Genomic DNA, 25,184 nt, shown 5'->3' with positions numbered 1-25,184 from the left:
AGAAGAGTGAGAGAGCGCGCAGGTGAACAGACGCCCAGAGTGAACCAAAACAGATAGTAGATCATTTACGTATAAGATCCTGTTTATGTAACTGTGTGTTTATTTTAGGTACATTTAAAAATCAGGAATAACCTACATTTCCGCATGGATTATAATGCTTCTGGCTGACCTGGCATCTTGTGCTTTCAGGAAGTGGGATTGAAATTATTTCTTCACTACTAAATATTCGTGTTATCTTAATTTCTGGAAAATAGACCCTAATTATTACCACAATTTTTAGATCTTTCACATTTTTAATATTGCTCAAGTTGCAGCGTGCCTTGCACCGCGTGGTGTCTAGGGAGCCCTGTCGGCAGGCTGCCCTCGCGAAGGGGTTGTTCGTGCCTGCTCACGAGTGAACTTGGTCACAGCTGTTCATATCAGTACTTCAGCTGAGTTACATGCACCATCGGTACGATATCTGATGAGTTTTAAATGTTTCTGGGTTGTTTTCGGAAACTTTTTGCTGATCCCATCTGGTAAGATCAAGAAAACACCTGCATCGGGGCGCCTGGGTGGCTCAGTCGGTTGAGCGTCTGACTTTGGCTCAGGTCACGATCTCGCAGTGTGTGAGTTCGAGCCCCACGTCGGGCTCTGTGCTGACAGCTCGGAGCCTGGAGCCTGCTTCGGATTCTGTGTCTCCCTCTTTCTCTGCCCCTCCCCTGCTCGTGCTCTGTCTTTCTCTGTCTCAAAAATAAATAAAAACATAAAAAATTAAAAAAAAAAAAGAAAACACCTGCATCAGAACTCACAGAATGACGTCAGCATCTTTGGAAGGAAATCCCAGGAGCAGTGGGAGATGGTGCGTCTCGTAGGAGATAGTGCAGGGTGGATGGTCTTGATGGCCCAGAAGGGGATATCGTATGGAAGATTCTAAGTGATAAGAAGGCAGTGTGTTACGCTTTAACTGGCAGTCTTATTTCTGTTTTAGTGGAACACTAAAATTATTTCTCTTATGTAAGTAATTATGTACCTTAAAATCAGTGACAGATTAGGTGAAATAAGTTAATAAAATTGGATAACTATGGACTGAATATGAACTAGTTTATATTATTATATACATATGTATAATTAGTATGTGTTATTATAAATTATTATAAACTATTTGATGTATGGAATAATTTTACCTTATGAAAGCTTATAGAGAACCAGCATTTATGTAAGAGAAATTATTGCTGCAATTTTGGATAAATGAGTAATGTACATTTTTTTTATACTTTTCTTTTTCCTAGTGATCAATAATATTAAAAGCAATGATCTTTGCTACACTAAAGAAAGGATTGCTTTGTAATAATACCTAGGATCCTGATAGGAATCCAGGAATTAAATCGATCAGGCCCAAGACTGAACAGGAACCAAAGTAGTATTAGGAATTTCTTTGGTTTCTCCCTTTTGTGTCTATCTGCTTCTCTTTGCATCCTGGTGGTTCATTTTCACCCAGTTGGCTTCTTCTGAGCCTCAACCACCTCCTGATTTATGTGACTTTTCATATTTATGTGACTTTTCAGCACATCAGCTATGCCCTTTAATTCAAATTCCCATGAGAAAGAAAGAAAGCCTGATTAGCTCAATGCCTCTTTGCAAGCTGCATTGAACAAGTCACATCTTGCAGCCAGATGTTCATCGGCTGCCCCATGAATCAGGTGTGCTTCGGCTGATTAGTGCTCAGATGCCAGCCTTGTCCCTTGGCAGTAGGCATGGTCATATGGTCCACTGCCTTCTCAGCAGGGGCTCTGAGGCAGGTTCCTGCCAACGCCCATGGGTGAAGAAAGACTCCACAATATGCATCTTATTTAATTTAACCTCTTCAGGTTAAAAAGTTTTTAAAGGTTACTGGCTGTTTCAAAAGTACCTTTAGCCCTAAGATGAAACTGTTCTGAAGTTCTTTGGAGATTTTATTGTTCATGATTTTTCCTTTCTAAATAGTTGCACGTTTTGGGGTGCCTGGGTGGCTCAGTTGGTTAAGCGACTGACATCAGCTCAGGTCACGATCTCATGGTTTGTGTGTTTGAGACCCACGTCGGGCTCTGGGCCGACAGCTCAAAGGCTGGAGCCTGCTTCGGAATCTGTGTCTTTTTTCCTCTCTGTCCCTCCCCCACTTGCTCTTTCTCTCTCAAAAATAAATCAAGATTTAAAAAAATATTTTAAATAGTTACACGTTTTTCTTTATATTGGTGTTTCTCCTCTCTTTTGTCTGCTTTACCTTATTTTCCTTCATCTTAAAATGTCACATTGCCCTTTATTTGATTTAAATGTGTAATAGGAAGCAAAGTGGCATAACTTAAGCTGCTAGAATTGTTCAATTTTTATTTACCTGGTGGTAAATCCTTTTTCTTTCCGTTAACTGAACTCTGGTGTTTGCAGCGGGGGGCATCACTGATTGTCAGCTCCATCACATGAAAAACAGTTTATAGTTTTTAAAAGGTCCATTCATATTTTTAAACCATGTAAAGCAAGACTGTTTTATGAGTGTATTTTTATTCTACGATGCGGCTCTTGAAGAAGGCGGGGATCTGCCTTAACTGCCACCAGTCACTAGTGCATCTTCTGTGGTGCTTTCACTTCCCGTTCTTGGTTGTGCTCAGCCATTTCCATACCTGGGACTAATTGCTGCCATGCAAGAATATTTAAGGAGCCCTGGCTAGATAAGATCTGTGTCTGAAAATATTATAGGGTTAAGTACCAATGCCCGATAATTTAAAGCCAGGCTTTAGTTAAAAACAAACAGCCTTAAAGACACCTGTTTTTAAACGTACATTTTTATTTCTCCAATCTTCTTTTTTGTAATATTTATCTTATAGCTCGGTCATGAGCACCGACAGTAACTCACTGGCACGTGAATTTCTGACGGATGTCAACCGGCTTTGCAATGCAGTGGTCCAGAGGGTGGAGGCCAGGGAGGAAGAGGAAGAGGAGACACATATGGCAACCCTTGGACATTACCTTGTCCACGGCCGAGGATTTCTGTTACTCACCAAGCTAGATTCTATCATCGATCAGGTAACATTTCGTATCAGATCATTTTTTTCCTCAGTATATCGTAGTTAATTACAGATACATGATTTCTGAGTTACATAGTTTGTGAGAGTCTCTTTGAGATAAAGTCCTCTCACATCACTCCCAACAAAGAAAAGCAGCCTCATTTATGAACATACTATTTATTTGGATACTTTCCAAAATGTCAGAAATGTCTTAGGTTATAAATGGCCTTAGGATTCTCAGATGGCCTCATCCATATTATGCTTTTTGTCCTAATATCAGTGTGAGATAACTATGATTATTACTAAGGATATAAGAGTACGATTCAGAAACATTATGAATTCGCACTTTCAATAAATGTCAGGTATATTTTTTGAAAAATTTAGTGTAAATTATATTTAGGGAGCTTACTAATTCTGGGGTAAAAGTAGAGAATGCTTTGTGTACGTCTAGTTTTTTGTACCTCATTGTGTTTGCTTAAAGTATGGTCTGAACATATAGCATTTTATTGTTTCCTTATTATAGAATTAACGGAACTTTAAAGCTAGTTGGGAGATGGAGATGTCATCCAATCTTTTTTTTTTTTTTTCCTAAGGCTTATTCATTTTTCAGAGACAGAGACAGAGCGTGAGGGGGAAGGGGCAGGAGAGAGGGAGACACAGAATCGGAAGCAGGCTCCAGGCTCTGAGCTGTCAGCACAGAGCCGGACACGGGGCTCAAACCACAAATCATGAGATCATGACCTGAGCTGAAGTCAGACACTTAGCCGACTGAGCCACCCAGACACCCCCAATCTTCTTTTATAGATGAAAAACTCAGGTGCAGAACATTAAGTAACTCAGACAGGGTTAACTTGAAGCCCAAATGTGATTTATATCTTTGCTTTGTTTTAGTAGAAAATAAGTATGTATTTTATGAAAGAAAAATTTCACTATCTGCTTTCAGGAGACTAATTTATGTGGTTAAATAATATTTCAGTTAACTTGAAAAGGCCCCTATAGCACCAATATGACAGACATTTTTATTTTTTTTTTATTTAAAAAAAATTTTTTTTAACATTTATTTATTTTTGAGACAGAGAGAGAGCATGAACAGGGGAGGGTCAGAGAAAGAGGGAGACACAGAATCCGAAACAGGCTCCAGGCTCTGAGCTGTCAGCACAGAGCCTGACGTGGGGCTCGAACCCACGGACCGTGAGATCATGACGTGAGCCAAAGCCGGACGCTTAACCGACTGAGCCACCCAGGCGCCTCATGACAGACATTTTTAAACACTGATATATGTTACTGGCTTCAGATATAAACTTAACCATTGTTAAAATTTCTTTGCTACGAAGGCATTTTGCTAATACATATATTGGGTAAAGACAGAGACTAAAATTAAACAATGCCTCTGTTCTCACAATAAGCTAAGGAGCCTAACATATATATCAGGAAGTATTTGTTCACTGTGGTGTCCACCTGTCATGAAATTTTCCAGAGTATTTTCAGGTTTATATATTTTGATTCCTTTTCATGAATTTTATTTATTATGTAACTACATATAATTTAATTTTTGTATTTTGTATGATTTTTTTCAAAAATAAAACTTAAAGTTAGAAAAAATTATTTGTTAGATCATGTGTAATGGTTTTTATCTCAAAATTTTGGTGATATAATAAGCATATCATGCTCTGTTCATTTTCTTACCCCACATTAGAACAATTTAGTGCTTTCTCTTTTTTTTTTAAAGATACATAAATAGCATCAGAAATATCAAATACTCAGGAATAAATCTAATAAAATATGCACAGATTTCTACACAGAATTCTATAAAACAGTATTGAAGGAAACTAAAGAAGACCCAAATAAATGTAGGACTATGTAATTTTCACGTATTGGAAAAGTCAATAGTGTAAGGATACTTTTTATTTCCAAATTGATGTATAGATTCCACAATGTAATCCCAATCAAAATTTCAGGAGGTTTTTAATGACAGCTGTATTAAGATATCCATATATCCTAGAATTCACCCATTTCATGTGTACAACTCAGTGGTTTTTAGCATAATCACAGATACACGCAACCATCACCATAGTCAATTTTAGAACATTTCATCACCTCGAACAGGGACCTGGTTCCTTTTAGCTGTCACTCCCCTATCCTTCCCATCCCCCTCAGCCCTAAGCAAACACTAATCTACTTTCTATTTCGATAGTTATATGCTTTCTCTTTTAAGTCATAAAATACCTTTTGATGTATTATTAAATGACCGAAATCATTCAAGTCATAATTTCAACAATATTTTTTCCTAGGGTAATATCTTGTGTTCCCTTTTCCCCAGTCATTCACTTTTGGAATTATTTAGAGCAAGGGAAGTAGGAACCGTAGAAGTAGAAGTAGGGAGCAAATAAATAGCCATTTAAAAAATAGGGCTTTTTAGGGCACCTGAGTGGCCCAGTCAGTTAAGCGTCCGACCTCGGCTCAGGTCATGATCTCACAGTTGGTGGATTCAAACCCCAAGTCAGGCTCCGTGCTGACAGCTCAGAGCCTGGAGCCCGCTTTGGATTCTGTGTCTCCGTCACTCTCTGACCCTCCCCCACTCATGCTCTGTCTCTCTGTCTCGCAAAAACAAATAAACATTAAAAAAAATAATTAAAAAGGGCATCTGGGTGGCTCAGTTGGTTAAGAATCTGACTTCAGCTCAGGTCATGATCTCACGGTCCATGAGTTCAAGCCCCATGTCGGGCTCTGTGCTGACAGCTTAGAGCCTGGAGCCTGTTTCAGATTCTGTGTCTCCCTCTCTCTACCTGTCCCCCGCTTGCACTCTGTCTCTTTCTCTCGAAAATAAACATTGGGGCACCTAGGTGGCTCAGTCGGTTAAGTGTCTGACTTCAGCTCAGGTCATGATCTCACAGTTCATGGGTTCGAGCCCCGCATCAGGCTCTGTGCTGACAGCTTGGAGCCTGGAGCTTGCTTTGAATTCTATGTCTTCCTCTCTCTCTGCTCCTCCCCCGTTCATGGCTCTGTCTCTCTCTCTTCCACAAAAATAAATAAAAACATTTAAAAATAAATAAATAATAAACATTAAAATTTTTTTTTAATTTAAAAATAAAGATAAATAAAAAATAGGGCTTATTAACACTTAATTATTTAAACCAGGAAATGGAGAATGATCATTTGAATCTTTAAGGGGAATTTAATTGTACAAGTTTAATCATTTCACGTGGAATCAAAACACTAGATTCAAAGCTGTGCCTTTCAATAGGAACTTCAGCTTTTCTGTGTGTGCTTCTCACGAAGGAGCACTTCCTGGGTGCTCTGGGGAGAGACAATTTAAGCCCTTACCTTCCACCTTTGTGCCAGGACTTTATTAATAGATATTTAGTATAAAGAATCAAACTCACTTTTTATTACCATATAATTTACATGTCAAGAACATACAGATGTAAAGTGTATACAGTTGGGTGATACCTGTGTAACCACGGCCTAGGTCAAAGTCTAGAACGTTTCCACCACTCTAGAAAAAGCTTTTCATGCCCTTTTCAGGCAGCCCTTCCCCTTCTCCCACTCCAATGTAACCACAGTTGTAGTTTCTAACACCTCAGTGTAGTTTTGCTGTTCTAGAATTTCATGTAAATGGAATCAGGCAGCACGTACTCTCACGTCTCGGATCTTCACCTGTTGTGCGTGAATCAGTAATCCACTGTTTTGTTTCTCATTGGTGTTCTGTTGTGTGGATATACCACCATTCGACCGTCTGCCTGTTGTTTAACCGTTTGGCTTTCGTTTCCATGTGGCTAATACAAATAAAGCCGCTATGAACGTCCTTAAAAAAGCCCTTGTGTGAATATATTTTCGTTTTTCCAGGGTAAATATCTAGGCATACAATTGCTGTGTCGAAGGGTAGGTGTTTAACGTCATAAGAAAGTGTCAGACTGTTTTTTCAAAGTGTTTGTACCACTTTTCATTCTCACCAGCAAGGTATGCGAATTCCAGTTGTTCCGTACCTTCTCTGATATTTGGCATTGCCAATCTGTTTGATACTAGTCATCCTGCGTGAACATGAACTAGTATCTCACTGTGATTTTAATTTGCATTTCTGTGAAAACTAATGATGCTGAGTGCTATTTTATGTGTTCACTGGCTGTCTGTAGGACTTCTGTCAAATGTCTGTTTAAGTTTTGTGCCCGTTTTAAAAGTCAGGTTATTCTGACTTTTAAAGTTGCAGGGGGGTATCCAGTTGCAGGGGGCTTTGTTTGTTTGTTTGTTTTTAATGTATTCTGGATACAAGTCTTTGTTGGATTACAAATATGTTCTTTGTAGCTTGCCTTTTCATTTCTTAACAATGCCTTTAGAATAGCAGGGGTTTTTGTGTGAATAGCATGTTTTGTATTCTAAGAAATCCTTATCTTGCATCCCAAAGTCACAAAGGTGTTGTTGTTTTTTTTCCCTAGAATCTTTTTAATTAGTATTTTTATTTTGAGGTCTGTGATCCACGTTGAGTTAATGTTAGTGCATGGTGTGAGGCAGGAGCTACAGTTCCTTTCTCCCCCTCCTCCCTGTGTAGTTACCCAGTTATTCCAGCAACATTTCTTCTTAAGAGTCTGCTCTTTCCCCCAGTGGCCTTGGTACCTATGTGAAAAATCAGTTAACCATTTATGTGGAGTTTATTTCTAGACTCTTCTGTTCCATTTATCTGTCATCTGTTCTTTCACTGATACTGTACTGTTTGGGTTACTGTGGCCATTACAGTATGTCTAGAAATTAGGTTGTACAAGTTCTTCAATGTGGTCTTCATTTTCAAGAACGTTTGACTCTTCTAGGTCCTTTGCATTTCCATATACATTTTAGAAGCGGCTTATTCTGCAGAAATGCTTGGTAGGATTTCAGCTGTGATTGCATTGAATCGAGAAACCAGTTTGGAGAGAATCGACAATGTTGAGTTTCTCAGTCTATCAGCATGGTGTAAATATCTGTTTATTTGAGTCTTTCTAATTGCCCTGCAATATTTTTTGGTTTTTGGTATGGAAGTCTTGCATATTTTTTTGGTAAATTTTTCTGCATATTATTTTTTGATGTTATTGTAGTTTGCATTTAATTTTTTTTATTTTCTGTCATTTGTTGCTCATAGAAATGTAATTGATTTTTGTACATTGACCTTGTGCCCTGTGCCTTTGCTAAATTCACTTATTTATGTTTATTTTGAAAGTTTTCTGTAGAGTCCCTAGGGTTTTCTACGTGCACAATCATATCATCTGTAAATGATAGTAATTTCACTTATTTTCCAGTTTGTATACCTTTTATTTCATTTTCTTGTCTCTTGCACTGGCTTCTAGTACAAAGGTAGGTGGCAGTGATGAGAGTGGACATCCTGCCTTATGTCTGACCTTAGAGAGAAAACATTCAGTATTTCCACCAAACGTGATATTAGCTCTAGGTTTTTCTTAGATGCCTTTTATCAGAAAGAGGGAGTTCCCGTCTGTTCCCAGTCTGTTAGAGCTTTATCCTGAATGGATATTGGGTTTTGTCAATGCCTTTTCTGAATCTGTTGAGACCATCATATTATTTTCTTTTAATTCCGTTAATGTGGGTGAATTACACTGATGGTTTCTAAATGTTGAAACCATCATTTGCATTCCTGGGATAAACCCCATTTGGTGGTGATCTGTTATACACAGACACGTTAATCTGTTTATTCTTTGGGGGAAAACACAGTCTGCGTACGTAGCAAAAATATATTCTTTTCAATGGTTAAAGATGGCATAGTTGAAGTTGATATGCAGATATTTATAAGTTTTTTGAAAGAAAATTTGTCCAGCCCAAAAAGGAAGGGTTATCATAGATTTTTAACCTTGGCACCAGTGTTAATGAGATGGGTGGCCTCTTCAGATCTCCATACCCTTATCAGTAACATAAATACTTCAAGTTGGGTGACTTAAAAGATCCCTTCCAACAAAATTGCTACGTGTTTTCATATAACATTGATAATAATGGTTTCTGATTTCTTCTATACCCTGGTTATAAATATAAGTAGCTTAATTCTGATGTAATGAATAGAAAATTACAATGACTTGTTACCAACACAAGTGTATAAATACTACTTTTTAAAACTCCAATATATAAATATATAATTTCCATATATGTTCATACTTTATGAATGTTCTATAAAGTTTTTACTTATTTTGCTGAGTAAAATATGAAGTTTTATTGGAGGAGGTTATACATTTATGAATAAAGCACTATTTAAAAATTACAATAGGTTTGGAGTGCCTGGGTGGCTCAGTCGGTTAAGCGTCTGACTTTTGGTTTGGGCTCAGGTCATGAGCTCACAGTTCATGAGATCGAGCCCCATGTGGGGCTCTGCACTGATAGAGCAGAGCCTTCTTGGGATTCTCTCTATCTCCTTCTCTTTCTTTCTCTCCCTCTCTTCACTTGCACGCGTGTACTCTCTTTCTCAAAATAAATAAACCTATAAAAGGGGTGCCTCGGTGGTTTAGTTGGTTAAGTGACTGAGGTCATGATCTCACAGTTCGTGAGTTCGAGGCCCGTGTCGGGCTCTGTGCAGACAGCACATATTTGAGTACATATTTTTAAAAATATTAAAAAAAATAAACCCAAAAAGAATTATAATAGGTTTCTTTAATCTTCAGCTGTTTTCTTTGTAAGAGAGTACTTTTTTCTTCCTAATTTTTTTGTAGTATTATCACTTTAATACATAGTACTAACATACATGGTTTATCATTGGAATATATAAAATAAGTATTATAAAGACACATCAGACCTTTAGAAATATGGCTACATAATTTGTTCACTGGTTTATTCAGCAGACCATTAAGTACCAAGTAAATGCCAGCACCTCTGCTAGATGTAGAGATAAAAGAAGAGAGACGGTCTGTACCAGCACCTCTTAGCTTTTTTTTTTTTTTTAACTGAAGAGGCTGTTTTATTTTATTTTAGTTTTTACTTTTTTTTACATTTATTTATTTTTGATAGAGAGACACAGAGCACAAGCGGGGGAGGGGCAGAGAGAGAAGGAGACACAGAATCCAAAGCAGGCTCCAGGCTCCGAGCCATCAGCACAGAGCCCAACGCGGGGCTCAAACTCACTGCGAGATCATGACCTGACCTGACCTGAAGTCAGACATCCAACTGACTGAGCCACCCAGGTGCCCCACCAGGACCTCTCAGCCTTTGAAGAGATGGACAAGTTGAAAAAAAAGCAGTGATGACAAAACAGTGTGGAAATATTTGGGGAGTGCAGAGGAGCGGGTCGCGAGGAAATGCTTCTTAGAAATTGGTACCTCAAAGTAGGGATTGGCCATTTAAAGAGGGAGGAAGCATGAGGCCAGAGAAACTGCACATGTAGACCCTGGTGGCTAGAGGAGAAAGAACATTTTCAGTGACCTAGCAGTCGTTTAGAGGAGTTAGAACAAAGGCTGTGTGTGTGGTGTTGGCTACTGAAGACACTGGAAGGCAGGGGCCACGTGATGGCAAGCCTTGTCTACCACATCAAGGAGACTTTAGTTTATTCTGAAAATACTGGGGAGGTTTTTCAACAAGAAAATAGGCAATGAAAATTATTCTTCAAGTTTGACAAGTAAGTCTTTGGTAATATTTATTAGCAAGAGTTATTTCAGTAGGAAAATAAGGCGAACTTTTAAAGTTAGTAAAGGTGCTAATAGTAAGTCAACTTGAGTTTGCTGCATCTAGGTCTACGGATTCTGTTTACACACACGTCAAGATTTATCCATGCATATGATTAGTCCAGCATTAATGAGGGAATAGTGGGGTGCTGATATGCCTGCTTCTTGGAGTAGTGAAAGTATCAGCTTAGCCACTAGACGGTGGTGCTAGCCACAGAGAGTAGGTAATCCATTGAGTTATCTCCCTTTACACCCAGGCTAATAGATAGGAGCAATGACTGTGTCAATTGATTGCTGTGTAACAAACCACATTCCAAAGACTTAGTGGCATAAAACACCAATGCTTTGCTTGTGTTTCTGTGAGTTGGAAGTTCAGGTAGGCTCAAATGGGACCACCACCTTGGCTTCTTGCGGTGTCGTCTGGGCTCATCTCTGAATGTGCGGTCTGTCGGCAGAAGACTCAGGGTTTTTGGATGGGGCTGCTGGCCCGGCTGCCTCAGTTCTCATCCACACGGCTTCTCACGTTTCAGTAGGAGAGACTCAGCTTCTTAACATGGTTGTGCCAGCATTCCAAGAGGGTGAGAAGAGAAGCTGTGGGACGTCACATAACATCACTTCTGCCACGTTCTCTTGGTCAAAGCAAGTCCCAGGGCCAGCCCAGAATTAAGGGATGGGAACATAGACTCCATCATTTCAGAAGATTGTCTGTGGCCACACTTTATCTACCATAGCCCCTTCTCTGGCCACATTTGTTAGCATTCCTCCCACATTCCGTCTCTCGCAGGACTCTCAAAGTTTCGTCCCATCATGGCAGCAGGCTTGAAGTTCATGATCTCATGATACAGGTCAGTTCTGGATGCAGATGAGGCTTCCAGGTGCAGCACTTTAGTTACCTGTGAACATAAGAGCCACGCTCAGCCATCCACAATGATGAGGAGGGACAAGTTAACCACACTAGATGCTTGCGTTCGAAAAGGAGAGTGACCAGAGGCACGTAGCGGTCACTGCCCCCCTGAACTCCTGTCAGGCGTGTGTTGTCAATGCCCCCTATTCTTGGGACAGGGAATGGTTCTGCCCTACTCCATGATTCTCCAGGACCCTTGGCTCCCTCCTCTGGGGTTTCTTCTCTTTCCCGTAAGACATAGCTTATCATGTGCAGCTTTCTTACCCTGCTTCATGCATGGAGAAAAGTGGCTGTTGGTATTTTTCAATAATACAGCTTTCTTGAAAAATGTAACGGGTCTCCTCTGAATTTTAATGGTGTTCACTACATTCCCCAAAAGCCACATCTATAACTGTTTCTGAGACAGACCTCTCTACTTTGGGCACATAAAGCTTATATGGAATAATTCTCGCAAGATTCCGAGTAGGACTTTTGTCTAGCTGATGACATTTACTAGGTACCACCCAAAGTCTTTCTGGAGTCTTAACAAAGAGTAATACAGCCATTTTGTCACCATTCTTTGCTGTCAGGGAAAGAGGAGCGACACCAGGCACTGGCTGGGCAAACTGTGGCCTGCAGTCCAAAATCCTGCCACCAGTGATCTGTTTTTGGACAGCCCACAAGCTAAGAATAGTTGTGAATTTTTAAAGAGTTATTAAAGGAAACAGAAGAATATGTAATAGAGACCATTTAGGACTCAAAAAGCCTAAGATGTTTACCATCTGGTCCTTTAAAAAAAAAAGTGTGGCACCCATTATAATTCAAGAAAAACTATCATCATAATGTTTGACATCCATGAGAAAAAGCAGCGTGTTTAGCTTCCTGAGACATCAAAAGCATTTGGCAAAGTTAATCCATTTTTCTTAACAAAAACTCAAAAAATAGATTCAGAGGGTGCCATATGCAAAGGGTAGAAAAACCAGTAATATTTTTAGGAAAAAGCTCCACAATAGAATCAGTAGAAGAATAGTTCTTTATGGTTATTTCTGTTTGATATCATGTTTTAAAAACATGCAATACTGGGGCGCCTGGGTGGCTCAGTCGGTTAAGCGTCCAACTTCGGCTCAGGTCATGATCTCACGGTTTGTGGGTTTGAGCCCCGCTCTGGGCTCTGTGCGGACAGCTCGGAGCCTGGAGCCTGCTTCGGATTCTGTGTCTCCCTCTCTCTCTGCCCCTCCCCCACTTGTGCTCTGTCTCTCTCTGTCTCTCAAAAATAAATAAATGTAAAAAAAAAAATTAAAAAACATGCAATGGTGAAGTGGAATATGAAAGTAATGACAACTCAATGTGAGAAAGATGGAGTAACAAAAATGCCATTCTTAAAAGCAATACGTACAGAAAACTCCGGAAGATCACTGTTTCCTTTAGCTATAGCTCTACAGCTAGAAAATAAAAGAAAAAAGATGCTATTTACAGTACTAATAGAGTCATGTTCTTATATATGTATGTGTACACATATATATTAGAAATAATTATAACACTCTGGCGGAAGGAATAAAGGACTTAAGATATATTTCTGCTTATGTCTGCAATATTCAATTTAATTAGCATGTCGAAGTGCCGATTTAAAGTAATACCATTAATACCAATTAAAATGACTCCAGTAGTCTTCCGTCACGTTCTGAATGCAATTCAAGCTCTAAGCTTAGCCTGTCATCCTGGGGTCCTCGAACCCCATGATCTGGTACCCACCTGCCTTTGCGACTTGCTGGACATCCGTCTGGCTCTCCATCTCAGCCCTTCCCCTGGCTCATTTGCCCTTTCTCTCCCATCCTGCCACCATTACTTCTAGACGACTAGGGTAGGCAATTAATATTCCAGTCTAAACACTTGAATCGTAAAAGGAACAGCCTGACACCTGGTAGGCACTTAAAATATATTTCTTGAATTGAACTAAAAATGTACCACCCGCATGAGAGTGCTTTTCCTGTTTATTATTGGTATAAACTTTAAAAAGACATGTTGCAGTCATTTTCCCTGCAGAAGGAGGAACATAAAAATGTAAGTATTAAATGAGAAGGGGTGTGATTTCTATAGATCGGACAGTCCAGGAATAGCCAGGCGATGGATCTGTTTATAGCATGTGTTGCCTAAATTGCCTAATAGGCCATGTTGAGAACTCTCCACTTGGTAGACGTGAGGTAACACCCCATTCTTCTGGACACTGTGACTAATTAGGACCTTGGGAGAGAAAACCAGAGCTTGGTTTGCCCTAGTTTGCCAGGATGCCTGCAAAATAAGAGAAAACGATTTTATGGCTTGCAAAAGGACGGAATTAGATGTGTGGTTTCTTTGGAATTCGAAAGGATAAGTAAATCTGGAAATATGCAATACCTAGGAAAGTAAGAGGTCCAGAGGATTACCAAGAGCTTCCCCAGTGATGAATTGTGTTAGAAATTATTGTGATTGAATGAAGTCAAGAATTGTTCAGTCACTGTTCTATTGGGCCACGGAGAGGCGAGGGGTGTTCTCCTCAGAATGCACTTCCAGCAGAGATGGCAAAAACCAAAAACCTGCACTTGCCGCAACCCCATTCTTTTGAAGGGCCCATGGTTTCCAAGAACTAATCCACTTGGTGAAATGGGGATACAGGCATGCAGTCCAGAGGGGGAACAGTAAACTTGGGTTGGTGCGGAACAAAAAGCATCACAAAAGAGGTTTAGCTGGGGCTGGGCCTTGAAGGTAGTGAGGGACCCCTTAGCTAAGTGGGAGGGAGTGACAGAAGTTCCAGACAATGTGTCATACCGAGGTCGGGAGGCAGGAATGCCTGTTCACGTAGCGATGAGGATTTGCCAGTGTCCTGTCCTGTCCTGTCCTGGAGCAAGGGCTGTGGCACTTCACACACTCCTAAGGTTTCTGCAAGCTCTATTAGAATGTGACTAGTTCATCTGCTAAAGAGAAAGACTCCGATTAGGAGGACTCTACAGGAACGATGTGCCCCAAATTGGTTTACATTTTTTTAAAGACCGTATTACACATAGATAACTCCAAACTCCTTCACATGGCCCACAGGCCACCTTGGATCTGGCACTGGCCACCTTGCCAACCTGTGCCCTCCAGCCATACTGGCCCGCTTGCTGTGCTGTGAAATAGCCGAGCTCATTCCCTGCCCTTCGTATACTTCCAAGAGCCCTTTTCCTCCAAATTTTTGCGTGGATTCCTTCTTCTGTTCATTTAAGTATCTACTCAAGTGGCCCGTCACTCTATAATCCCTGTCCTGTTAATTTTCTTCATAGCACTGCGTTCTGTCTGGAGTTTTCTTATTTGTGCCCATTATTTTCCATCTCCTCTGCCCGAGCATCAGCTTTGTGAGAAACTGAATATTGTCTTCTTTGTTCACCACTCCATCCAAAGCGTCTGGCCCATGGTAGGGGCTCAGTAAATATTTCCTGATTGAATAATAGAGACATTTAGACAGGAACAGTTCAGCAAGTTGACTGCTGTATGAGAAGTAAATCAGGAACCTGAAATGTAGCTTTCCTGAGGAGGGGATTAGAGAAGGCTTTCCACAGAGGGACTAAAGACCTGCCTGAAGAATGAGTTAGCGTTTGGCCGATGGGAGGACGGTAGTGGACAACTGCAAAAAAAGCAATGCGTGTGAGGCAGGCGTATTGGGGAGGTCAGACCAGTAGTGTTCAGGAAACCCTTCGTAGCTGGACATGTGGGGTTGGGTCAGGTGTGGTGGCAGGAGCTGACACTGGACAAGTCAGTAGGAATCATGTCGCGAAGGGTCTTCTAAGCCTGAAAAGAAATTCGGATTTTCCCTTTGAAGTATTTCTGAGCCTTTCCATAACCAGGGCACTAGAAGGAACAGTCTGAATGCTGCGCCTCTGCTCTTCTCATTCCTTTCAACTCTCAGCCTGTGGCATCTAACTTGCACCCTTATCACTGCATTAATGCCGCCTTTGCTGAGGTCCCTGGTGACCCTCTACTTGATAAATGCTTTTCTGCCATCATTTTATACAACTAAAGAACAACAGCTCTTGACCTGGTTTCCTCTCTTCTCTCCTGAACTGCTCTCTTCCCTTGATTTCTCTTGTTCTACATTTCTTTGGGGGCGCTACTTCTCAGTCTCCTTTCCAGACATCTTTCTCTCCCGCACCTTCTTCATTCTTGAAATGGTGAGCGTTCCAAAGCCATCCGTCCACTCTTGTCATTCTTCATGCTCTCCTTAGGAAATCTCCTGTGCCCTTGACTTCTGCTGCAGGGACTCCCAAAAGACTTGGGAGTTGTGTACTTCGCATCTTTTTCTTAAGCTCCAGATCTATCTATCCAGTCACTTTGTTGCCCAAACCAGAATTCTCCAAGTTCTTTCAGATTTTTCTTTTCTCCCCCCTTCCACCTCATAGGTAATCAACTGTAAGTTATTTCAGTTCTTCTTTGCAATTTCTCGATTCTGTCTCCTTTTCAGATTTACTGTTAGCACTTCTGTTTATCAGTATCTCTTATCCAGATTATTGTTTTCCTTGCTTCTAAACACTGATCAATCAATCCCTCTCCCTCCCGCCCCAATTCTGTCCTCTATACAGTGGCTAGAGTGGTCTTTCTAAGAAGCAAATCTGATTATATTACTGTGACTCCCTGCCCATTGACTAAAGTGAGGAATCTGAACTTCATTTGTCAATTCCTTTACTGCCCATGACGTCAGTGTCCAGACTGGCTCTCTGCTTCCAGTCCCACTTCCATACTTCTGACTGGCAATGACCGCTCCTTTTTCTGATCTCCGACACCGAGTATCTGTACCACACCCAGGTACTTATACCACATGCCTTCTATTGTTCTTTAACTGTTTGTGTGTATGTATTTTATGGACCAAATGAAGGGACCTTCTCCAGGGCTTGGACCATATCCTCCAGAAAGGGTAAGACAGTCAGTGCTGTGGACATAGTGTGCAGTTGATACATATTCATTAGATTACCTTCACTAATAAGTCTTTCTTCATAGATGTTCTTCATTAATCATGTCAGTTTCTCCTTTTAAAATTGTGTTCTCTGAGTTTTACATTTAACCGCATGAAGACTTTTTGTTTAGTAGCTTCATATTATTGGTTTGCTAATTAATAGGGCTGAACTTTTCATTTTCACCTAGCACATTTTTTTTTCATAGATGAGGAATTCTTGCAATGTGCATGGTGGTAATAACAGCTATTTGGGGAAAAATCAACAAGAGTGTGCTAAATACCGTCCAATACTCCTACATTCTTCTGTCATTGGAAAGGTTTATAAATTGAAAAGTATCACAACTTTAATTGGATTTGAGATCAGTTAATTTGATTCTTCGCTTCTCAAATGCAACCTTTTAAGAAAAAAGGAACTTTTGGTTCAATTTAAGACAAAGCGCTAGGAATTACATGTCTCGTGACCTCAGAACATGAAGGATTGTTTTGTTTCTAACACAGGCATTGACGTGTAGAGAAGAACTCCTCACTCTACTCCTGTCACTCCTTCCACTGGTATGGAAGATACCTGTTCAAGAAGAGAAGGCAGCAGGTATGTTTCTTTTATCATATCACTTGCGTTACCAAAATTCCACTGGGGAAAAAAAGTTCCGTTGAAAAGCTCCTTCTGCCTTGACAGTTGATACAGTTCAAATTCAGAACAGTGTCTATTAGTGTGAGACTTGACATGAGAAGTTCTTTACGCAAACACATTTTTATTTCTGCTCATACAAAAACCATGGTGCTTCTTAGGGGGTTACTCTAATGACAATTAGAAAACATATGAGGAAGGAGATCACTTAGCAGAAGGAGTAAATGTAGGTATGCCACCCTGTCTGAGAAATGGATAGTGAAATGTTCAAAAAAAGAAATGAAATTTCCTTCGCTTATTTTAAAGACTGCTTTCTATGACCAGTGCTCTACCAGTGACTTTTGCTGTTTAGTTTAGGGTTTTGTTTTGTTTTGTTTTAACATTTCTTTGAGAGGGTTAATTGGAAGGAATACTTTGTTTCAAGGCTGGGTAGAATTCTTTCACTAAGGTCAATATCTGTTGTTAGTTTCTGATTTTGAAAAAACTTACACACACACATATATCATATTAAGTGTATGAAACTTCGTTTAAATGTTTCAGTAGAGGAATTACAGTTTTCCTCTTGACCATTATGTGATACGTGGGATATGTGAATTGTGAAATGTTTAGTGATCTCTCAGGATAAAGATAAATCTTTATATATTGGATTTTAATGCCACATATGCATTTTAATTTCTGATATGAAGCTCTCTTCAGGGGATTAAGGTCTTGTAAGATTGCCATCCTGCTTATTGGATGATTCACTAACTCTCTGCTCTTACTTCTGATTTTGTAGAATTCACAAACTGTCTGGCACTTAAGATATCTGGTATTCTTTTGGGAAAGCTGTCTTCCTTGCCTGCGTCTTTTGCATCGGTAGAATTTGTCCAACTCCTTTTAATCTCTCCCCTTCCTCTCTTAATTAAGGCCGATATCTTTTATTGAGAGATTGTTATTTATTTGTTCTAAATTGCAACTATATTTTTCACATAGATCTTTCTACATAGCAGTGCAAAGGGAAAGACCGATTTTCTGAACTTTTTAATTAGTAAGGAAGATTTATGCATTTCCCCCAGAGGGAGGTATTGTGCGTGGGCCATGTGCTGGGGCCCTCAGTTCGAGGCACTGACGACAAAACGGGGATGCCTGTTCCTAGCTCACTGTGAGGCACATTCAGTAATATTTTGAAGAACTCTTTTAACCTCAATCTTTGTGAATAATCTATTATATGCTTTTAAAATAATTTCGGGAAATCTTAAAGTTCTTAAGTTATATCAATAATATAGACTAAGTACTGTTTTTGAGAATATAATATGCCTTTGTTTCTTAATTAATGGGACTGTTGAAGGAGATTTGTAATATAGTATGAAGAGTAGTGCCAAATCCTAGATAATCTAGAGTCTCGTCTGTTGATGTCAGAGTGTAAAGTATGGTTTTTAAATTAGATTTTCTTCCCTAAAATTTTGTTCTCCTTTGTTGTGTTCCAAATCAGTTTGTATCCCCTGAACCAGTGCTACCTGGGACTGAGCATGAGAAAAATAATTATGGGGGGAAAGTGATCTGGAGACATAACACATCGCTAAGGGAAATCAGCCCCAGTAAAAATTAACGGAGGAAAAGCTCCTAAAGTGGAAGATAGATAAGAGAATAATCACCTACACAAATTGAGTTTGAAAACATATTAAGGTATTCTAAATTTTCTTTCTTCATTTTATTAGATTTTAATCTGCCGTTCTCAGCTGATATAATCCTGGCCAAAGAAAAGAACTCAAGTTCACAAAGATCTACTCAGGAAAAATTATATTTAGAAGGAAGTGCCCCATCCGGTCAGGTTTCTGCAAAAGTAAATGTTTTTCGAAAAAGCAGACGACAGCGTAAAACCACCCACCGCTATTCTGTAAGAGATGCAAGAAAGACACAGCTCTCCACCTCAGATTCAGAAGCCAATTCAGATGACAAGAGCGTGGCAATGAATAAGCACAGAAGGCCCCGTCTGCTACAGCATTTTGCAACACAGTCTCCTAAAGAAGACCACCTTACAGCTAAACTTGACCACTTAGCAACCAAAGAACGGACTCCTCCTGACACCATGGCTTTGGAAAATTCCAAGGAGATCCTTCCAAGACAGGAGTCAGACACCGACATTTTGAGTGAGCCAGCTGCCTTGTCGATTCTCAGTCACATGAACAATTCCCCATTTGACTTATGTCATGTTTTGTTATCTTTATTAGAGAAAGTTTGTAAGTTTGACATTACCTTGAATCATAATTCTGCTCTAGCGGCCACTGTAGTGCCCACGCTGACTGAATTCCTAGCGGGCTTTGGGGACTGCTGTAATCTAAGGGACAATTTGGAGAGTCAGATGGTTTCTGCAGGCTGGACTGAGGAACCGGTGGCTTTGGTTCAACGGATGCTTTTCCGAACAGTGTTGCATCTTATGTCAGTGGATATTAGTGCTGCAGAGGTGATGCCAGAAAATCTTAGAAAAAACTTAACCGAATTGCTTAGAGCAGCTTTAAAAATTAGAACTTGCCTAGAAAAGCAGCCTGACCCTTTTGCACCAAGACGAAAGAGAACACTACAGGAGGTTCGAGAAGGCTTTGTGTTTTCAAAGTACCGTCACAGGGCCCTCCTCTTACCTGAGCTTCTGGAAGGAGTTCTGCAGATCCTGATCTGTTGTCTTCAAAACGCAGCTTCTAACCCCTTCTTCTTCAGTCAAGCCATGGATTTGGTTCAAGAATTCATCCAGCACCATGGATTCAACTTATTTGAAACCACAGTTCTTCAAATGGAATGGCTGGTTTTAAGAGAGGGAGCTCCTACGGAGGCCGCAGAGCATTTGAAGGCCCTGATAAGCAGCGTGATGAAAATAATGAGCACTGTCAAGAAAGTGAAATCGGACCAACTCCATCACTCAATGTGCACAAGAAAAAGGCACAGACGGTGCGAATACTCGCACTTCATGCACCACCACAGGGATCTCTCAGGTCTCCTGGTGTCGGCTTTTAAAAACCAGGTTTCCAAAAACCCATTTGAGGAGACCGCAGACGGAGACGTTTATTATCCCGAGCGGTGCTGTTGTATCGCGGTGTGCGCCCACCAGTGCCTGCGCTTGCTGCAGCAGGCTTCCCTGAGCAGCACCTGCGTCCAGGTTCTGTCTGGTGTGCACAACGTCGGAATATGCTGCTGCATGGACCCCAAATCCGTAATCGTTCCTTTGCTCCATGCGTTCAAATCACCGGCGCTGAAAAATTTCCAGCCGCACATACTGACTATCCTTAACAAACTTATTCTGGATCAGTTAGGAGGAGCCGAGGTCCCACAGAAGATGAAGAAAGCAGCTTGCAACATTTGTACCGTTGACCCTGACCAGCTAGCCAAATTAGAGGAAGCACTGCAGGGAAGCCCATGGGAGGCTGAACCTTCCCCAAGCCCGTCCAGTCCCTCTCACAGATCTCAAGGGATCCTGCCCAGCAGTGGGTCCGAAGACCTGCTGTGGAGATGGGGCGCCTTAGAGGCTTATCAGAATTTTGTTTTTGAAGAAGACAGGTTCCGTAGTGTGCAGATTGCAAATCACATTTGCACTTTAATCCAGAAGGGCAATGTAATTGTTCGGTGGAAGCTGTATAATTGCATATTTAATCCCGTGCTCCAAAGAGGCGTCGAGTTAGTGCGTCACTGTCAACACCTTAGCATTACTTCAGCTCAGGCCCACGTGTGCAGCCGTCATAACCAGTGTTTGCCTCCGGAAGTGCTTCAGATTTACTTAAAAACTCTGCCTGCTCTGCTTAAGTCAAGGTTTGTATGTGCGCGTGGGTGCAGATATTTTTTTCTTGTATGCTTTTGAATGTCTTGACCTTTTATTCTTTCCTAGGATTTAAGTTTAGTTTAACAACAAAGAATGAATGTTCCCATCTCAGGTCAGATTTTTTTTTTTTTTTTTTTACCTTGATTGATTGATTGATCTATTTATTTCATTTTACTGGAGTGGTTATAGGGCAGAGCGTAGAGCCATTGATTTTAATTTCTCAGTGGGGGAAAAAAAGTGAAGTTTAAATATATCGCTGAGGGGAAAAAAATGGACACAACATAGATATCCAACAGCAGGGGCAAGGTTAAATTAATTAATTTATATTTACTTGATAGAATATTTATTAGTCATTAAAAAGAATGTTTACAAAGAGCTTATAATGTTTTATAAAACATACAAAATTAAAAATATCACCCACTTATTTACAACTTTGTAAAATATGCACATACCTAAAATGCTAATTATTTGTCAAGGCAGTAGATTTAAGGGAATTGTTATTTCTCGAATACCATAGCCACCTTTATTATGTATACAATGCATACAGAAAAATATAGAAAATACAGAAAAGCAAAAAGAAGAAAAATAAAATTACTTAGAATTCTACCAATGAGTGTTTTAGATTTTGTGATTGTCAAGTACTTAAAAAATAATTTTACGGGGGCGCCTGGGTGGCGCAGTCGGTTGAGCGTCCGACTTCAGCCAGGTCACGATCTCGCGGTCCGTGAGTTCGAGCCCCGCGTCAGGCTCTGGGCTGATGGCTCGGAGCCTGGAGCCTGTTTCCGATTCTGTGTCTCCCTCTCTCTCTGCCCCTCCCCCGTTCATGCTCTGTTTCTCTCTGTCCCAAAAATAAATAAAAAACGTTGAAAAAAAAAATTAAAAAAAAAAAAATAATAATTTTATGAATAAAGCTAGCTTCTGATAGTCTGGCCTTTCAAATTAATGCATATATCATTTTAAAAACATAATAAAATATAACCTATCGTTATCTTTACAGTCTTTTTTTTTTTTAATTTCTGACATTCTGACATTGTTTAAAAAGAACTGACTTTATTCAAAAGTTTTGTAACTCTTTGGTATATTTGTGGACACCCTGGATCGTTGCTGAGCTGATTTATATTAGTTATTACTAGGATTCCAGTGATCCAGTCCTGAGAATCTCACCTGAGACAGGGCTGAAAATCTTCAGCTCGGTAGTTTGGTTCCTTCCCTTTGTGAGGGGCAGGTGTAAAACAAAACGTCTTGATAGACCATGGGGCAGACAAACAAATGGACACCCAAATGCCTGCCTGCTTGCAGCATTCGTCCATCTGAAGTGTGGAGGTGGTTGTGGCATTTAGAACTTGTATAGAATCTGCCATTTGGGGAAAAGTATTTTTCCCTGAATTGTTTCATTTAACTTGGGATGCATGTGATCCAGTCTTTCTAAATGATGCTTGAGTCATTGCAGTGTTCAAAGAAGGATGTGAAAGCAAGTAGAAAGTAATTGGAGATCCTCATCTAATGAAGAATGTTGGCAAAATAATTGATGAATTGGATGAGTAGTATATACCACGTGCAACAATGACATACTTAAATGGTATATTTGCCTCTGTATAAATGACGTTTCTGTTTGTAAAATCTCGTGTATTTTTTTTTCCCTCACAGGGTAATAAGAGATTTGTTTTTAAGTCGTAATGGAGTAAGTCAAATAATTGAATTAAATTACTTAGATGATGTTCGAAGTCATTCCCTAAAAGCATTTGAAACTCTGATAATCAGCCTAGGGGAACAACAAAAAGATTCTTCAATTCCAGGTATTGATGGGCTAGATGGCGAACAGAAGGAATTGTCATCTTTAAATGCAGGTACTTCCTTTCGTAACCAGCAAGCTTATTCAGATTCTCCTCAGACTCTTAGCAAATTTTATGCCAGCCTCAAAGACGCTTATCCAAGGAAACGGAAGTTTGTTAATCAGGATGTTCATATCAACATGATAAACCTGTTCCTCTGTGTGGCATTCTTATGTGTAAGTAAAGAAGCAGAATCTGATAGAGAGTCGGCCAATGATTCCGAAGATACTTCGGGCTATGACAGTACAGCGAGCGAGCCTTTCCATCATATGCCGCCATGTTTATCTCCTGAGAGCCTTGTCTTGCCTTCTCCCAAACACATGCACCAAGCGGCAGACATTTGGTCCATGTGTCGTTGGATCTACATGTTGAGTCCAGTTTTCCAGAAACAGTTTTATAGGCTTGGTGGTTTCCAAGCGTGCCATAAATTAATATTTATGATCATACAGAAACTGTTCAGAAGTCATGAAGAAGAGCAAGGAAGAAAGGAAGGAGACCTAAATGTACATGAAAACCAAGATTTAAATAGAACTTCTCAATCTGAGATCACTGTGAAGGAAGATCTATCATCTTTGACTATGAAAAGAGACTCCATGCCATCAGGAATGGGTAGTCCAAAACAGAGTGCTGACAGTTTAGGTAAATTAGAGTCACAGCATATCTCTTCCAAAAATACGGGCCATGTTTCAGCTACTGAAGCTGCTCCTGAGGAAGCAAAGGTATTTATGAGTCAAGAAAGTGAGACCTCACTTCAGAGCATACGACTTCTGGAAGCCCTTTTGGCCATTTGTCTTCATAGTATCAGAGCTAGTCAGCAAAAGATGGAATCAGAGTTACCTAATCAGGTAATAACTTGGTCCTTTGTTCAGCTATTATGTAATATATATGTATGTGTATAGAAATACTTTTTTTCTTTTTTTGTTTTTTCTTAATTTTTTAAATGTTTATTTATTTTTGAGCGAGAGAGACAGAGTGCGAATGGGGGAGGGACAGAGAGAGAGGGAGACACAGAATCCGAAGCAGGCTTCATCCAGGCTCCAAGCTGTTAGCACAGAGCCTGACATGGGGCCCGAACTCACCAACCGTGAAATCATGACCCGAGCCAAAGTCGGACACTTAACCGACTGAGCCACCCAGGTGCCCTGTTTTTGTTTTTTTTTTTTTCCTTTTTTTTTTAAAGTTCTTTGTTTTTAAGTTTCTTTGTTTTAAAGGTCATTTTGTTTTTCCAAAGATTGTGTTTTGAGAAGCTCCTGTATGGTTAACACAGTACCAGGTATTGGGGAGGACAGAGGAGTACATGACCCAGTTCTTGCCCTCAGGAAGCTTATAGTTTAGTTTGGAATGCAAAATCCGCATATGTCAAAGTTACCGACCCTGAAAGGCATTAGATATGCATTAAATGTCATGAGTGATCGTGGACTTTGTGTTTCAAAGTTCAAACTTTGCAATCTCGGTGTCATGCTGTCTGGTGCCCTGCTCAGATCCCCTTTACCCTGCTGATGCACCCGTCTGCCATCTGCTACAAGGGCTCACATCTGCACTCATCTCCCAAGGACTGCCCTTGGCTCATGGAGATGCTCCTTCTATAGATGCCTGGGAAGGGTGCCCATAGCCAGTGATGGATGGATGTAGCTGTGCAGAGTGGGGACAATCTTTGTGGTGTAGTTCAGCCTCCAGAGCTTCCGATGGAATTGGGCTGGGGCTCTGCATTTATTCTGAAATGACCTCTTGGCCTGGATTTTCCCCGCAACATAGCCTGCCTCCCTCATGACCTTACAGATTTCTCCTGGGAGCACCTCTCGACTAAAAAAGGAATCCTCAGTTTCAGGCCCTGCTTCTAAGGAAACTTCAAATATGGCAGATCGCCTGTTCATAACTCATCCCTAACTTGTCAGCCAACAGTCTCTCCCTACTACGGCCCCTGTCTCCCTATTTCCTCCTGTCTAAAAACTTGCGATGCTTCCACATTGTGAGCAAACTCCTTAGGATAGCACACAAAGCCTTTCAGTGTCTTGTTTCCACTTCCTTGCCTGGCTTCATTTCCTGCCATCCTTCACCATGCTGCCATCAGCCATATGGAGCTAGCCAGCAGCTTCTCAAGATGCCACTCTTTAGTAGTACTTCTGTACTTCTGTGCCTGTTTTTCTGCCTAGTATACTCTCTCCCTCTGTATGTGTGCTGTCTACCTCTGTTCTTTATGGTCCATCTCACACAACCCCTCCCCTGGGTGTCCCCTGGGACACTTTTGACAGGTCTCTCAGGCAGCTTCTCTCTTTTTGTCTCTCAGAGAACTTTGTTTATAGCTCTAGTATGGTCATGATGATATCTTGCCAATGTGTATCTGTTTCTTTCGCTGGACGGAGGCAATTCCTTAAGGGAGACGTCAGTTTCGTATCCATCTTTATGGCTTCATTGCCTAATATAGGTACATAGATAAGCAGCAAGAGTTTCC

At 40.5% G+C, this 25,184-nt stretch overlaps 1 protein-coding gene across 1 annotated transcript in view; it reads left to right on the top strand.

Annotated features, from left to right (window-relative positions):
• The window catches only part of LYST (lysosomal trafficking regulator), a 176,088-nt gene that overhangs the window by 27,281 nt on the left and 123,623 nt on the right, over positions 1-25,184 (top strand). Inside the window, exons 3-6 of the mRNA XM_078434192.2 lie at positions 2,841-3,039; positions 16,984-17,074; positions 18,811-20,890; positions 22,548-23,577. Coding sequence (XP_078290318.2) covers positions 2,848-3,039; positions 16,984-17,074; positions 18,811-20,890; positions 22,548-23,577 — 3,393 coding nt within the window. The 5' untranslated portion in view covers positions 2,841-2,847. The remainder of the gene's footprint in view (positions 1-2,840; positions 3,040-16,983; positions 17,075-18,810; positions 20,891-22,547; positions 23,578-25,184) is intronic.

Source organism: Panthera onca, chromosome D2 (genome assembly GCF_046562875.1).
Source record: "Panthera onca isolate mPanOnc1 chromosome D2, mPanOnc1 haplotype 2, whole genome shotgun sequence".
NCBI classification, from domain to species: domain Eukaryota; kingdom Metazoa; phylum Chordata; class Mammalia; order Carnivora; family Felidae; genus Panthera; species Panthera onca.
This window is presented reverse-complemented; position numbering and strand designations above follow the sequence as displayed.